This window comes from Hipposideros armiger, unplaced genomic scaffold, assembly GCF_001890085.2.
Source record: "Hipposideros armiger isolate ML-2016 unplaced genomic scaffold, ASM189008v1 scaffold_984, whole genome shotgun sequence".
NCBI classification, from domain to species: domain Eukaryota; kingdom Metazoa; phylum Chordata; class Mammalia; order Chiroptera; family Hipposideridae; genus Hipposideros; species Hipposideros armiger.
The window spans coordinates 49,580-62,070 of record NW_017732334.1 but is presented as its reverse complement, the minus strand read 5'-3'; the positions used below and the strand labels follow the sequence as shown (position 1 = coordinate 62,070).

Below are 12,491 nucleotides of genomic sequence, written 5' to 3'. Positions count from 1 at the left end.
AAAAAGGACTGCAACTTTATTAAAAATAAGTAAATGTAACATAATAATATATACAGATAGCACATGGTGCCAATTTTATTTGCAGATTATTACAGCACTTCCCACTCAAGTTCACAAGTTACACCTTTGCCACAGCCTTGGCCAAATCTTGAACTAGTGCAGAATTCAGCTGTGCCAGAGTACTGATCTTAGCATGCTTAGATGTGGCATACTTGTTCTTGATAGTCTGGAAGAGAAAAACATAGTAATTAATGAAGGAAAAGAAAAAAATAAGATCCAGTGGTGTAGACAGTCACTTAAAACATCAACTCCTTAAAAATAAGCTATGCCTTGGTGGCATGACAGTCTTATTTTCATTTACCCCCAACATCCTAGTGCCACTGATCGACTTACCATGTGCTTTGTGAGCCCACGATTCACCATGACTATGTTCTTAGCCAGGTGTTGCATTACAAGAAGAAGAGATTCTTCAGTGTATGACAGGTAATGCTGTAGAGTTGGCGTCTAAGAACAAGAGTTAATGTTAAAAATGCTCATTAACAATGGTTTTCATAAAATTTCTAAATGTTATTCAAAAGTAGGGTAGGGAGATGGATACTGTATGACTGATTATAATTGAAATTGAAGACAAACTTAAGGCCTCTTATTCCCCATGTGTTGTTCTTTCATGCTTTTTAAGGCTCGTGCTTAGACCTAATATACACTAACGTGCTCAAACCTATACACTTTTGTAATCACTAACTTATCCACCCCAAAACTAGACTCCAAATTCCTTGAAGCTCACTTTCTTATTCAGAGCTCTATTCCTAGGACCTACGGTAGCACACGGCACTTAGAAATATTTGTTGGATCAATGAATGTGAATGAACTATTATGTCATCTGACCTGCTTGAAATTCTCTAAGGAGTAGCAGCTACTTGGCCTTTCTCAAGGGATATAGAAAGGTGAAATTAGGTAATGAAATGAAAGCATTCTATGAAGACATCACAACTAGGTATCATTTTTAATTATTCCCTCAGTAGATGTCATATTTAGGAACCATTTGAATTGTCTTTAATGAAAACAGTTCTGTCTTCAGTCAAACACTATTTACAGTTTAAAAGCTTAGGGCAACCTAAGTTTGTGAGGCAGAGCTTACCCATTCACCATTATCAAGAATTTTCATTGCTAAACAAAAAGCTCCTGCTGCAATCTGAGAAGGAGGAAAGTGCACCATGTTGTAGTCCAACATAGTTAGTTCCATCAAATATTTGGCCAAAGTATGTTGCTCCACATCAACCTGGAACAAAATCCACATACAGGTCACTAAGCTGTCTGAAAATTCTGCCATGGCAATAACCAACCAGCATGCCCACAACTGTAACTACAAATGTTTGTCTAAAAACTCTTAGGTGCAATTGCCCATGGAAGGCCTTAATAATACTAATATACAGCCTGACTGGAAATACATGTTTATTTCTTCCCTGTATAGTTAGATATATGTCAGTTGAATTTGATTTGCTTGGTCAGCAGTATTCTCTAATGTACCATACCAAAGGCTTCTCGAGAAATCTGTACCTCTCCAATCTTAGATGCTCTCCGAAGGAAATGCAGGGGTAGAGGGCGACCCAGACTAAAATTTAAAGCTCTTAGAATCTTCATTTCCATCTGTCTGATTTGGAGCTTAGTGTATGTGTTGTCAGTCACAAAGGCAAAGTCCCCGATTTCTGGAGGGTACATTTCTTCATATTTGCTCGCAATAAACATGCCAGTGACACCAACTAGCTGCAACATCTTCTTGGGCACACAGTTATTCTGCAATGGGAATTTCAACTGGTTGAATAAGTAATACATATTTGAAAAAGGAGACATAGAGCTGTGATGGAAAAGTGAAAAAGACATACTCCCATAGCAAAGTCTCAGTGACACCCTATCCCCCAAAACAGATTTTAGCTGAAAAGGTCTATTTCTTCTGACTCAGGTAGGACCCTGGAAGGGAGAACCCTCAATTAATGAATTATGCTCACCTGCATGAACCGATCAATAATGGAAACAGTCATGTACATGGTCTCCTGCAGTAACCTGAATTTCATTTGAACTTGCACTAGCCAATCAATTAGGATAGCTCTCATGTTTCCAGTGACTTCTCGACCCAGCAGGTATTTTGGTCTGACTGCTTGCTCTTCCTGCAAAAGAAATGCTGATTATCATTAGAAGCAAGTCTCCATGTGACATTTCTGACCAGAAATAGTAGTCACCACAGAATAGCTCTGGAGCATTTAGAATCTCTAATAGTCTTTAACTCAATTATTCATATGGTCATTACAAACAGCTCTATCACAGAAGAAAGCACAAAAACATTAAGTAGGACAGTGTGACAGGATTTTCACATGGGCAGATCTTATATTCAATTCACTATCACCGCTACTGACCCACACCCTATATCCACTTCTTCCCAAATAAAGAAATCACACTATCAGGCCAGCTGAGTGGCACATTGGTTAACAGCTGGATTGGGAGGCCAGCTCTGAGCAGCAGGGCCCCGGTTCAGATCCCACATGAGGGCCAGTGACGCTGTGCCCTCTACAGCTAAGATGGTGAACAACAGTTCCACCTGGAGCTGGGCTGCCGTGATTCGCCGGTGATGGCGTAGGCTGCAGCCCCTGCTGCAGTGGGCTGCCATAAGCTACCGTGTGTGGCTGGCAGCCAGCATGAGCGGTTGTCCAGAGGCCAGTGACTGATCTGCCTCACACGGGAGGAGCACAATTATAATACCAACATGGGGTGAAACAATGTCCTCACAACCAGACTGAAGAATAAAAAAGGACAGCAACTTGTCTGTTTCCCTTCCCTTGATTCCCCAGAGCTGTTCCCCTCCCCCAATTCCCCAATTAAAAAAAAGAAAAGAAAAAAAACCCCCACACTATCATCTCCTAAAACTCTATACCCAGACCCTGAGCCTTATGAAGTAGAAAAAAATAGCAGCAGCTTTCAGATCAGCTGGAACCCATGAGCTCCCAACTCTCCTGCTCCAGGGTAAACCCCCAAAACACCATAGGTAAGGGGAAGAATGAACCACCAAGGACCAGCATGTATATCTGCTAAATCCACTCCTCCAAAGTTAGAACACAGACTTTAAAAAGGGAGAAGAAACTCAAAGTAGGAGGTTGGTCCTGGCAAGGAAGTCTTACAGGACAGTCCTATAGAAAATGGAGATGCATCAAATAAACAGACAAGAGACTGAAGATGTTAATGATGCCAAGGGAAGAGAATGCATTATAAAAAGTTGTGTAAATCTGGTAACTGCATAGCTTATGTTGTTAGCATACAGAATACTTCCTTGTTTTTGTTTTTTTTTTTTTGGTGGGGGAGAAATGCCATTAATAGAAAGTTTCAAAAGTAGGATTAAAGAAAACAAAAAAAACTTTAGTTTTTGAGTGTACTCTTGGACACAAAGAACAATTTCCCTGATATCGCATACATATCAGCCACACTGACCCTAAATGCCTTGTGTTGGGGGTACTATTGTTTTTCGAGGGCATTCTTCTTTACCATCTACCTCCTGCCTGTTATCCTCCTTAAACCCAGAGTTTGGGACTTTTCTGCTTCTGTGATGGATGTAAATATATTATTTAATCTGTGGACTTTTCTTTAGGAAGAGCCATGGTAGTATCCACTCTCATTGAAATTTCCCTGTTCATAATGGCAAATAATAACGTCATTGGTTTGTTTAATGACTTTATTTTTGGTATTCCATGAAGGAGAATTTGAAAATGGAACTTACTGTTAAGAAACGCTTCTCACATCCTGCTTGAATTATTGTAAACTGTTAATGGAAAATTAATAAAGCTAGACGCAGTTTAGAAAAAATAGAGTACTGACCTCAAGTTGTCTCAGATAAGTATAGATGTCTTTCACATATTCACTGCAAAGGTTGGGATCGGCTCCATCTTCTGCATCTACATCATTTACTGCAAGAAGTACATCCGAGAAAGCCTGACACAGATACTCTTCAGCAGGGGCACATCCAGATGTTTCCATTGGGCTTGGAGAGGGAGTATCAACCTTGAAACAGAGAGACCTTTTGAAATAATAGCAAAGAGGAGCATACAGTCTGGAAATAAAGGTCAGATTATCAGTACCAACTCAAGATACCATTTGCTGAAATCATAATTCATGTCCTTAAAGGAAAAGCATTTTCAGATTTATTCAGTTTCTCTTTAGAAAGTGATTAGTATGAAAATTGAAATGCCAATTTGACCAAGCCAATTTGAAATCAGCAGAACCTAAACACTAACAGGGAAAACAGAGAAGCAAATAAATTCACATTTTGGACTTTCCTTCAAAGGAAACTGATAAGTAATAAATCTGTTGATCAGTGTCATGTGAAGTTAATTCAAATGGCAAGTCAGTCTTTAGTTTTCATTTCAAAACATGGACTGCTTCTCACTGCTCAGGAGAACACAAGTTCTGTTCTAACTGCTAATTATTAATTGACCTCATTAACCATTTCCTTCAAGCTCCAGTTACCCCATTGTTCATTTATTGAGCACGTTCAAGTCAAGCTCTGTCCTAAGCACTGATTTTCTCATGTCCTCAAGGGGCTTTGATTTTAGAAGAGAGAAGTAAATGAGGCAAGGAGATTGATTCTCGGAATAAGGGTTAGGGTGGGAGAAGTTAGGCATAGCTTCAGGAGTTGATACTTGAACTGTTTTGAAGGATGAAATGAGCTAAATGAAAGCGAGTGGGAAAGGCATTTTTAACTAGTGTGAAAGCAAAGGCAAGAATGAGTATGGGACTTTCAAGGAAACCTCAGGTAGTTTGGTATGGTCAGTTAAAGACTGTGCATTGTACAGGTTTCACGTGCTATGTCGAGAAGGTCAATGCTAAAGCAATGGCCTCAAATCTTTTACCCTTAGGAGCCAGGCTGAATGACTTTTACAGATTTTTCCAAATGGTTTTATTAAGTTTTTAAAATCAGAGCTTCATAAGGCAGTTCATTCCCATTTCATCAAAGCAGCCTCTTCTAAATGGCCTGTTTTTCCTTCACAGTAGAAAAATTTACCTGATATTTAATAGAAAGTTCTTAGTTTCGGAGGCTGTTAATCACCTTACCTACTCTCTCAGGTGCTACATTTTCTTTCTGCTTTACACCTTTATTTTATATATTACAATGTTACAGGTTTACAAATTATTCAGTGGTCATATTAGTGAGTAAAAAGATTCACGAGAACAATCTATGCTTCAAGTCAAATTCTGGTCAGCGATGGCTTGTGCCAAAGACAGCAAAATTTTTGATACAGGCAGCTACTTACTCAATACCATCCACAAAGAGATTAAAAGCATAGGTCTGAAGCCAGACAAGCCTGGGTTTGAATCCAGTATGTGCCACCGATTAGTTATGACTCTAGGAAATACTTAACACTTCTCTAAGCCATTATCTAAAAAGCAGGATACCAGCTAAGAGAGTACAAGATGTGAGTTAATGCATTTAAAGTACTTAGCAGAACACTCTATGTTGCTACTATTTATTTATTCAAATGCTATTCCATTCATTCAAGTAAAATGAGAGGAAACAAACAGACTAAAATAATAAAATATGTTTACCAAAATAGGCTCAGGCGAAAGTTTTTCTTCTTTTACAGGCTCAGGTTCTGGCTCTGGCGCGGGCTCCAGCACAGGCACAGGCTCGAGTTCCTTTTCCAGAGGTTTTGGTAGTTTTTTAGCAATAACTTTTCCAGCAGCTAAAGTTTTTGCTTCCTGTGGATGAATGGGAAAGAATGGATGTTGCTCCATCCAAGGTCACAGCAGGAAGGTGAACTTTTACAGAGAAGTTGGATCAGGATAGTTACCTTTTTCAGAGGCAATTTGGACTGGGGCTGTTCACTGACTTTGTTACCGATGTCTCCAAGAGCCGTTCTTGGCCTCAGCCCGGGCTTGGAGGCTGCAGCAGTGGCCACGGGCACTCGCTTTGCGCCTGCCATACTGATCTTCACCTTATTTTCAGTATTAATTTTCGTGTTCTGAAAGAAGACCATTTTGAGAGCAGGCCCAGCCAGGTTAGAGTAAGTCAGGGATTAATTAAGATGAGGCAAAAGGGAGGCTCTCAGGAGGGAGGTCGGCTGTAAATGAGTTACCAGGGGAAACCCGGGTTCCAGGCTCTACGCTAAGACGGTGACCAGTTTCCTGCTAGAACCTCATCACTCACCTACCGAGGGATAGCAAGTTTAGTCCCGGCCGAACCTAAAATACCACGAATTTACATTTGAAAGGAAATAAAAAAGGCCTCCAGTTGCAGACACCTTCTTTCTCTTCCGAAAGGACCTTACGCAGTTGGTGGGAGTCCACAAAGGAGCCCTCCACGTTTTAGAAAAGATTTCCTGTCGACCCTCCACTTCCCCCAAACAGGCCAACCCAGATCTCTTTGCCACCCGCCCCACCATGCCAGGGGCCCACCGACAACCCTATCCTCCTCCCCAAATCCCTGCCCTGGTCCGTTCCCGCCGGGCAAGGGGGCTCCGGCCGGCGAGATCCGGAGAGGATACGCAGCGAGAAAGGCTGCGTTTGTTCACTGTCCGCAGCAGCTCACCCTGGTGACCCGGAACGCCATGGCTTCCTCTTCACCAGGCAGCAGCTCAGTGGGGAGAAGACAAGAACGGGAGTCCCGGACGAGCCGGGGACCTGATCCCAATACAGATCAACAACCGTTCCTCCGCAGCACGCCGGGAGATGCAGGGCCCCGCCTCAGATTTAAACCCCGCACCGCTCCCTCCTTATTGGCCTGTTCATGGCACTCGCTCCCTTCCCATTGGCGGCTGTCGGCTTCCCCGAGAACGCGTTTCTAGGGCGATCCAGCGGAAACGTAAGAGAGGGGGCGGGACCAGAGCGAGGATGTGGCCAGGCCCTCGCTGGGTTTGGTTCCCCGCCTGCGATTTCAGGCATTTGCGGCTGCCACCTGGACCAGCGAGGCTTGGCGAGCTGGTAGCTGCCGAATGTAGTGGAGGGGATGGGCTTGTGGCCTAGAAGAGTAACTGGAGCCGCACAGTTATAGAAGCGTTAGCAGTTATGGCTCTAGCCCTACTTATTGTTACACTCTTCTACGGTGGTGTGTAGCTGGAAAGGCTTTGATATATAATTTTTTTTTTTTAAGATTTTATTGTGGAATTGGAGGAGGGGAACAGAACATTGCGCTCTTCCTGGATGAGGCCATCGCTCGCTGGCCATTGCAAGGCCTTTCTCGGGGGGGCTCACGGCAGCTCACGCTGGCTGCTGGTCTCTCAGGCTGGGCTGCGGCCGCTCACCGTAGCTTACAGCAGCCCACTGCAGCAGGGCTGCAGCCTATGCTGTCGGGGACTCATGGCAGCCCAACTCTAGGTTGAGCTGTTATTCACCATGTTAGCTGTAGAGGTTGGAGCGTCACTGGCCTTCATGTGGGATCCGAATCGGGGCCCTGCTGCTCAGAGCTAGCTTCCCAAGCCAACTCCTAACCAACGGCGCCACTCAGCCAGCCCTGAAATATAATCTTATTTGATCTTTCCAACAGCACCCTGGAGGAACTGAGGCTCAGAGAAGCTTTAGGTGGCTTTCCCAGGATCACAAATTACGTAGTAACGCGAGGACTAAATGTAGGTGGTTTCTTTTGGATTCGTGATGTTTCCACAACGCTAATTGAGAAGAATATTGTCAGTTTCTTAACCTGCCAGATTATTTCAATCAAATTGTTTCCCAAAGCCAATGTTTTTAACTTTTTAATTTCAAGCTTAGAAAAGTTGCAAAGAAAAATTTAATCAGGAACACATGTATATTCTTTACTCAGATTCAACTATCGTTAACATTTTACTCCCATTTGCTTCATCATTTACTTTATCTATATATGTATAAACTGTATACAATTATTTTTCCTGGATAAACTATATTCCGAATATATTTTAAAGCCATTTTTGTTTACTCTGTCACTCTAAATAAAAATGACTGGCCCATAGGACAAAGTGAGGCATGTTGGGGAAAATATAAATGATGCAGCTTGATGTTCCTGGTGTATACAGTGTGGGTGAGACTGTGGAGTAATCAGGTGGGTAGATACGAATCTGAATCCTGTTCACTGAAAGACCTGGTACTAAGCTGGCCAGATCGGACATAAAGAAGGTGAAGAATGGGAAGTCACTCAGGCAACATTGTGGATAATGAATAGAACAAAGGAAGAGTGGACGCAGAAAGTTTATATGATATTTATATATCATGACCTTTATCCTTCAGTTCTGCAATGTGTATTTCCCAAGAAAAAGGATATTCTCTTATATATCCATATACAGTTAATTTCATAATGTACTTTATTATATTTTTTTATTCTACCTGGTTTATATTCCGTTTTGTCAGTTGACCTAATAATATCCTTTATAGCATTTTCTCTTTTCTAGTACATGATCCAGTCTAGGGTCAGATGTTATATTTAGTTATCATGTCTCTTTAGTCTCCTTTAATCTAGAACAGTTCCCACAGCTTTTCTTTGTCTTTTATAATATTGGTGTTTTTGAAGAATACAGTACCCCCTGCCACTTTGTAAAAAATAGAACTTTCTTATTTTTGTGCTTGGTGGTTTCTTGTGATTTAAATTGAGGTTGTGCATTCTTAGTATGACACAGGTAACATGTTTTTAAGGGATCAACTCTGCAGACACATGCTGTTTGTCCATCATAAATGAGATTTTGGTCACTTGGTTAAGATGTTGCCTGATTTTTTCACTGTATTTTTTTTTTAATTGCAACTAATAACTTGCCTGTGGGGAGATACTTTAAGACCATCAAATTTCTCCCTACATTTCATATCCCCTCACAGCAGCACTTGGTTAGGAATAGTTGAAATTGTTGTTTCATTGCTGTGGGCTCCAACTAGCTGAAGTTGATAAAACACAAACTTTGAATGACCCTAAGATGCCAGACCTTTACCAGACTTAATTGAAGATCCCTTCCTGACCACTGCCCAGTGAAAATTCTTTCAACCCAGTAGTTCTCAACTGGAGGACATTTTATCCCACAGGGCACATTTGGCAATGTCTGGAGGCATTTTTGTTTGTTACAACTGGGAGGGTGCTACTGGCATCTAGTGGTTAGAGACCATAGATGCTGCTAAACATCCTACAATGCACAAGACAGCTCCCACTCCCCAAACACACACACAAAGAATTATCCAGCCCAAAAATGTCAATAGCTCAATAGTGTGAAGCTTGAGAAATCTTGCCAACTATGTACAACTCATTTCTATTCAGAATGCTAGTTATGCTTAATTAGCGTAAATTCCATGGATCACCTCCTTTCTTTATTAACACTTAAAAACTTCGGATTTTTCTCCTCAACGAACTACTCAGTGTTCTCTCTCCTGGCCAAGTTAATAGTGTCAACAATACACACCAGTCACTGATCTAGGTGTTAGGAATACAACTCTGAACAAAATGGACAAGATCCCCTGCTCTCATAAAAGCTTATTTTCCAGTTTAAGAAAAAGATACTAAACAAGTAAATAAGTAAAGTGAAAAAAAATCAGCATTACTTTCCCAACAACCCAATATACAAATTTCCAGTTATAAAAAAGTCATGGGGATGCAAAGTACAGCATAGGGGATATAGTCAATATTTTGATAACTATGTATGGTGTCAGATGGGTACTAGACTTATGGGGGTGATCACTTTGTAGGTTGTATATAAATGTCTAGTCACTATGTTGTATACCTGAAATTAATATAATATTTTATGTCAACTGTAATTGGTAATAAAATTATTAAAAAGAAAAAAATAAGAGCCAAAAAAACTCCAGAGAAAACACAGGGAGGAAATTATTAAAGAAATAATACAAGAAAACTTCCCAGAATTTCAGTAGGCCTATGGAGCAATCAGTGGGATAATAATTATACATATTTATTACTTAGAACAGTGCCCATCTGACACATGGTAAGGGTTCAGTAAGCTCTTTTCTTCATAGTACTTATCACAACCTGACATTTTTACATATTAGCCTGTCTCCTCCACTAGAAAGTAAGGTCCATTAGGGCAGGACTTTTTTTTTGTGTGTATATATATATATATATATACATATATATATATATATATATATTATAGTTGACATACAAGGACTTTGTTTTATTGATGACTTTATCCCTAGCTCCTAGAGCAGTATCTTGGTATAAAGGACTTCAATAAATTTGTAGAGTATGAATGAATTTATTGAATGTTTAAAACAACAAATTATTATATCAATTATTTTTTTTTAACTTTATTTGGGAACAGTGTGTTTTTCCCAGGACCCATCATCTCCAAGTCCAGTTGTTGTCCTTCAATCTTAGTTGTGGAGGGTCGATTATTTTCTTAAACAAGCTTTCCATAACTGTGTGAATATTAATATTGACAGATCTATGTACTGTACTTTGTTGCAAGGGGAGACCTGCTTGGCCTTTAAATTCAAATGGAAAATAGCCATAGAAAGTGAAACAATATGTACCTGAAAAATTTTAGTCTGCATTATTGAAATAGATGTTAAAGCAAACTTAATATGTGATAATACCAGAGTACTAGGAGAAAAAAAGCATGAGATGATTATGTTGTGCTTAATATAGTGCCTGGCACATAGTAGCTTCTAAATAAATAATTACTAGAAAACTATAGAAATACTTTAAAAGATACTTAAAAATATAGAAGTTAAATTATAAAGATTTTGACAGTCGTATACACCTTTGCAACCACCACCCTGATTTATAAATAGAACATTTCCATCACTTCAAAAAGACCCCGTCCCCCACCCCTTTTCAAGAAATTCCGTCTCCTCAAGCAACTATGTGTTAGGCAGAATAACAACCCCCCAAAGATGTCATTACCCTAATGTTCAGACTTGTGAATATGAACAGATCTGTGACTATGTTACATGGTAAAAGGGACTTTGAAGACCTTGAGATAGGGAATTATCTTGGATTACCTGAGTAGGTCCAATGTAAATCAACCACATGAGTCCTTAAAAGTAGAAGAGGAAGGCAGAAGAGGTGGTTAGAAAAAGATGCAATAGTGGATGAAGAGGCAGGAAAGATCTGAGCAGGAGAAGCACATGACCCACTGTTGGCTTTGAAGATAAAGGGGATCACAAACCAAGGAATGCAAGTGGCCTCTAGAAGCTGCGAAAACTAGCAAAGAAACAGACACCTCAGTCCTACAAAGACCTACAAGGACTTGGATTCTTCCCTAGAGCCTCCAGAAAGAAATGCAGCCCTGCAGCACCTTGATTTTAGTTCAATGAGACCCATACTGGACTTCTGACCTGCGGAACTGTAAGAGAAGTTTGTGTTAAGCCACTAAGTTTGTGGTAATTTTTATGACAGCAGTACAACATTAATACAAACCACTTTCTGTGCTCTATCACTATAGATTAGTCTTCTCTGTTCTTGGACTTCATATACAAGGGAACATACAGCATGTGTCTGCCTTGTTTCACTGGACTTGTTTTTGAGATTTGCCTGTATTGTTTGTAACTAGTTTTTTTAAACTGCTGAGTAGTATTCCATTATGAATACACTACAATTTGTCGATTTTCCTGATGGATATTTGGATTATTTCTTGTTTCTGGCTATCATGAATACATACATTCTTCTATAGGTCTTTTTGTAGACACATTTTTCCATTTCTCTTGGGAGTGGAACTGCTGGGTCACAGGGTGGATGTATGTTTAACTTTAAAAGAAATTGCCAGGGCCGGCCGAGTGGCACGTTGGTTAAGAGCTGGTTTGGGACGCCAGAGGGCCCTGGTTCGGATCCCACATATGAGGGCCAGTGACACTGCCCTCTACAGCTAAGCTGCTGAACAACAGCTCAACCTGGAGCTGGGCTGCCGTGGGTCGCCCGCTGGCAACAGCGTAGGCTGCAGTCTTCTGCTGCAGTGGGTTGCCATGGGCTACTGTGTGTAGCCAGCTGCTGCTGTGAGCAGCCGTCCACAAGCCGGCGACTGATCTGCCTCGCCTGGGAAGAGCGCAATGATGGTGCCAACCTGGGCCAGTGAAGCAACGTCCTCCACAACTAGACTGAATAACAAAAGGACAGCAACTTGTCTGTTCCCCTTCCCCCAATTCCCCAGTGCTGTTCCCACCCCCCAATTCCCCAATAAAAATCTTAAAAAAAAAAAAAATAAATAAAAGAAATTGCCAAACAGTTCTCCAAAATGGCTGCATCATTTCACACTCCCCCTGGCACTGTGTTGAGTTTCAGTTGCTCCATATCCTTACCACTTCACTGAACTAAGCACTTAAGATCCGTGTATTTTATTATATGTTTTGTATACCTCAATAAAAATAACACAAAAGAAAAAATGTAACAGGACAGTGTATATGCACAACATATGATAATCATCTTTGACCATCTGTGTCAAACTGTGCTGTGGATAGGAAGAAGATGTAGAAAAAATTTGATTAAAAACAATCCAACTGGGCTGGCCGAGTGGCGCGTTGGTTAAGAGCTGGCTTGGGACGCCAGTTCTGAGCAG

The 12,491-nt window shown here is 40.8% G+C and overlaps 1 protein-coding gene across 1 annotated transcript; it reads right to left on the bottom strand.

Moving 5' to 3' along the window:
- On the bottom strand, positions 1-6,843 carry CCNB1 (cyclin B1). Its single transcript, XM_019631164.1, has 9 exons — positions 6,569-6,843; positions 5,832-6,002; positions 5,587-5,739; positions 3,862-4,044; positions 2,007-2,165; positions 1,558-1,794; positions 1,139-1,279; positions 394-504; positions 1-226 (listed from the first exon to the last, which is right to left on the bottom strand). The coding sequence occupies exons 1-9, from the start codon at positions 6,587-6,589 to the stop codon at positions 119-121; spliced, it is 1,284 nt and encodes a 427-aa protein (XP_019486709.1). The 5' UTR covers positions 6,590-6,843; the 3' UTR covers positions 1-118.
- Between the last annotated feature and the right edge of the window lie 5,648 nt (positions 6,844-12,491).

Excerpts from the sequence above, each read along its gene's own strand:
- CCNB1 (XM_019631164.1), bottom strand. The coding sequence starts at position 6,589 with ATGGCGTTCCGGGTCACCAGG. Across the intron at positions 6,003-6,568 it reads TGGCGTTCCGGGTCACCAGG|AACACGAAAATTAATACTGA; the intron begins GTGAGCTGCTGC and ends GTCTTCTTTCAG. Across the intron at positions 505-1,138 it reads TTCTTGATAATGGTGAATGG|ACGCCAACTCTACAGCATTA; the intron begins GTAAGCTCTGCC and ends TCTTGTTCTTAG.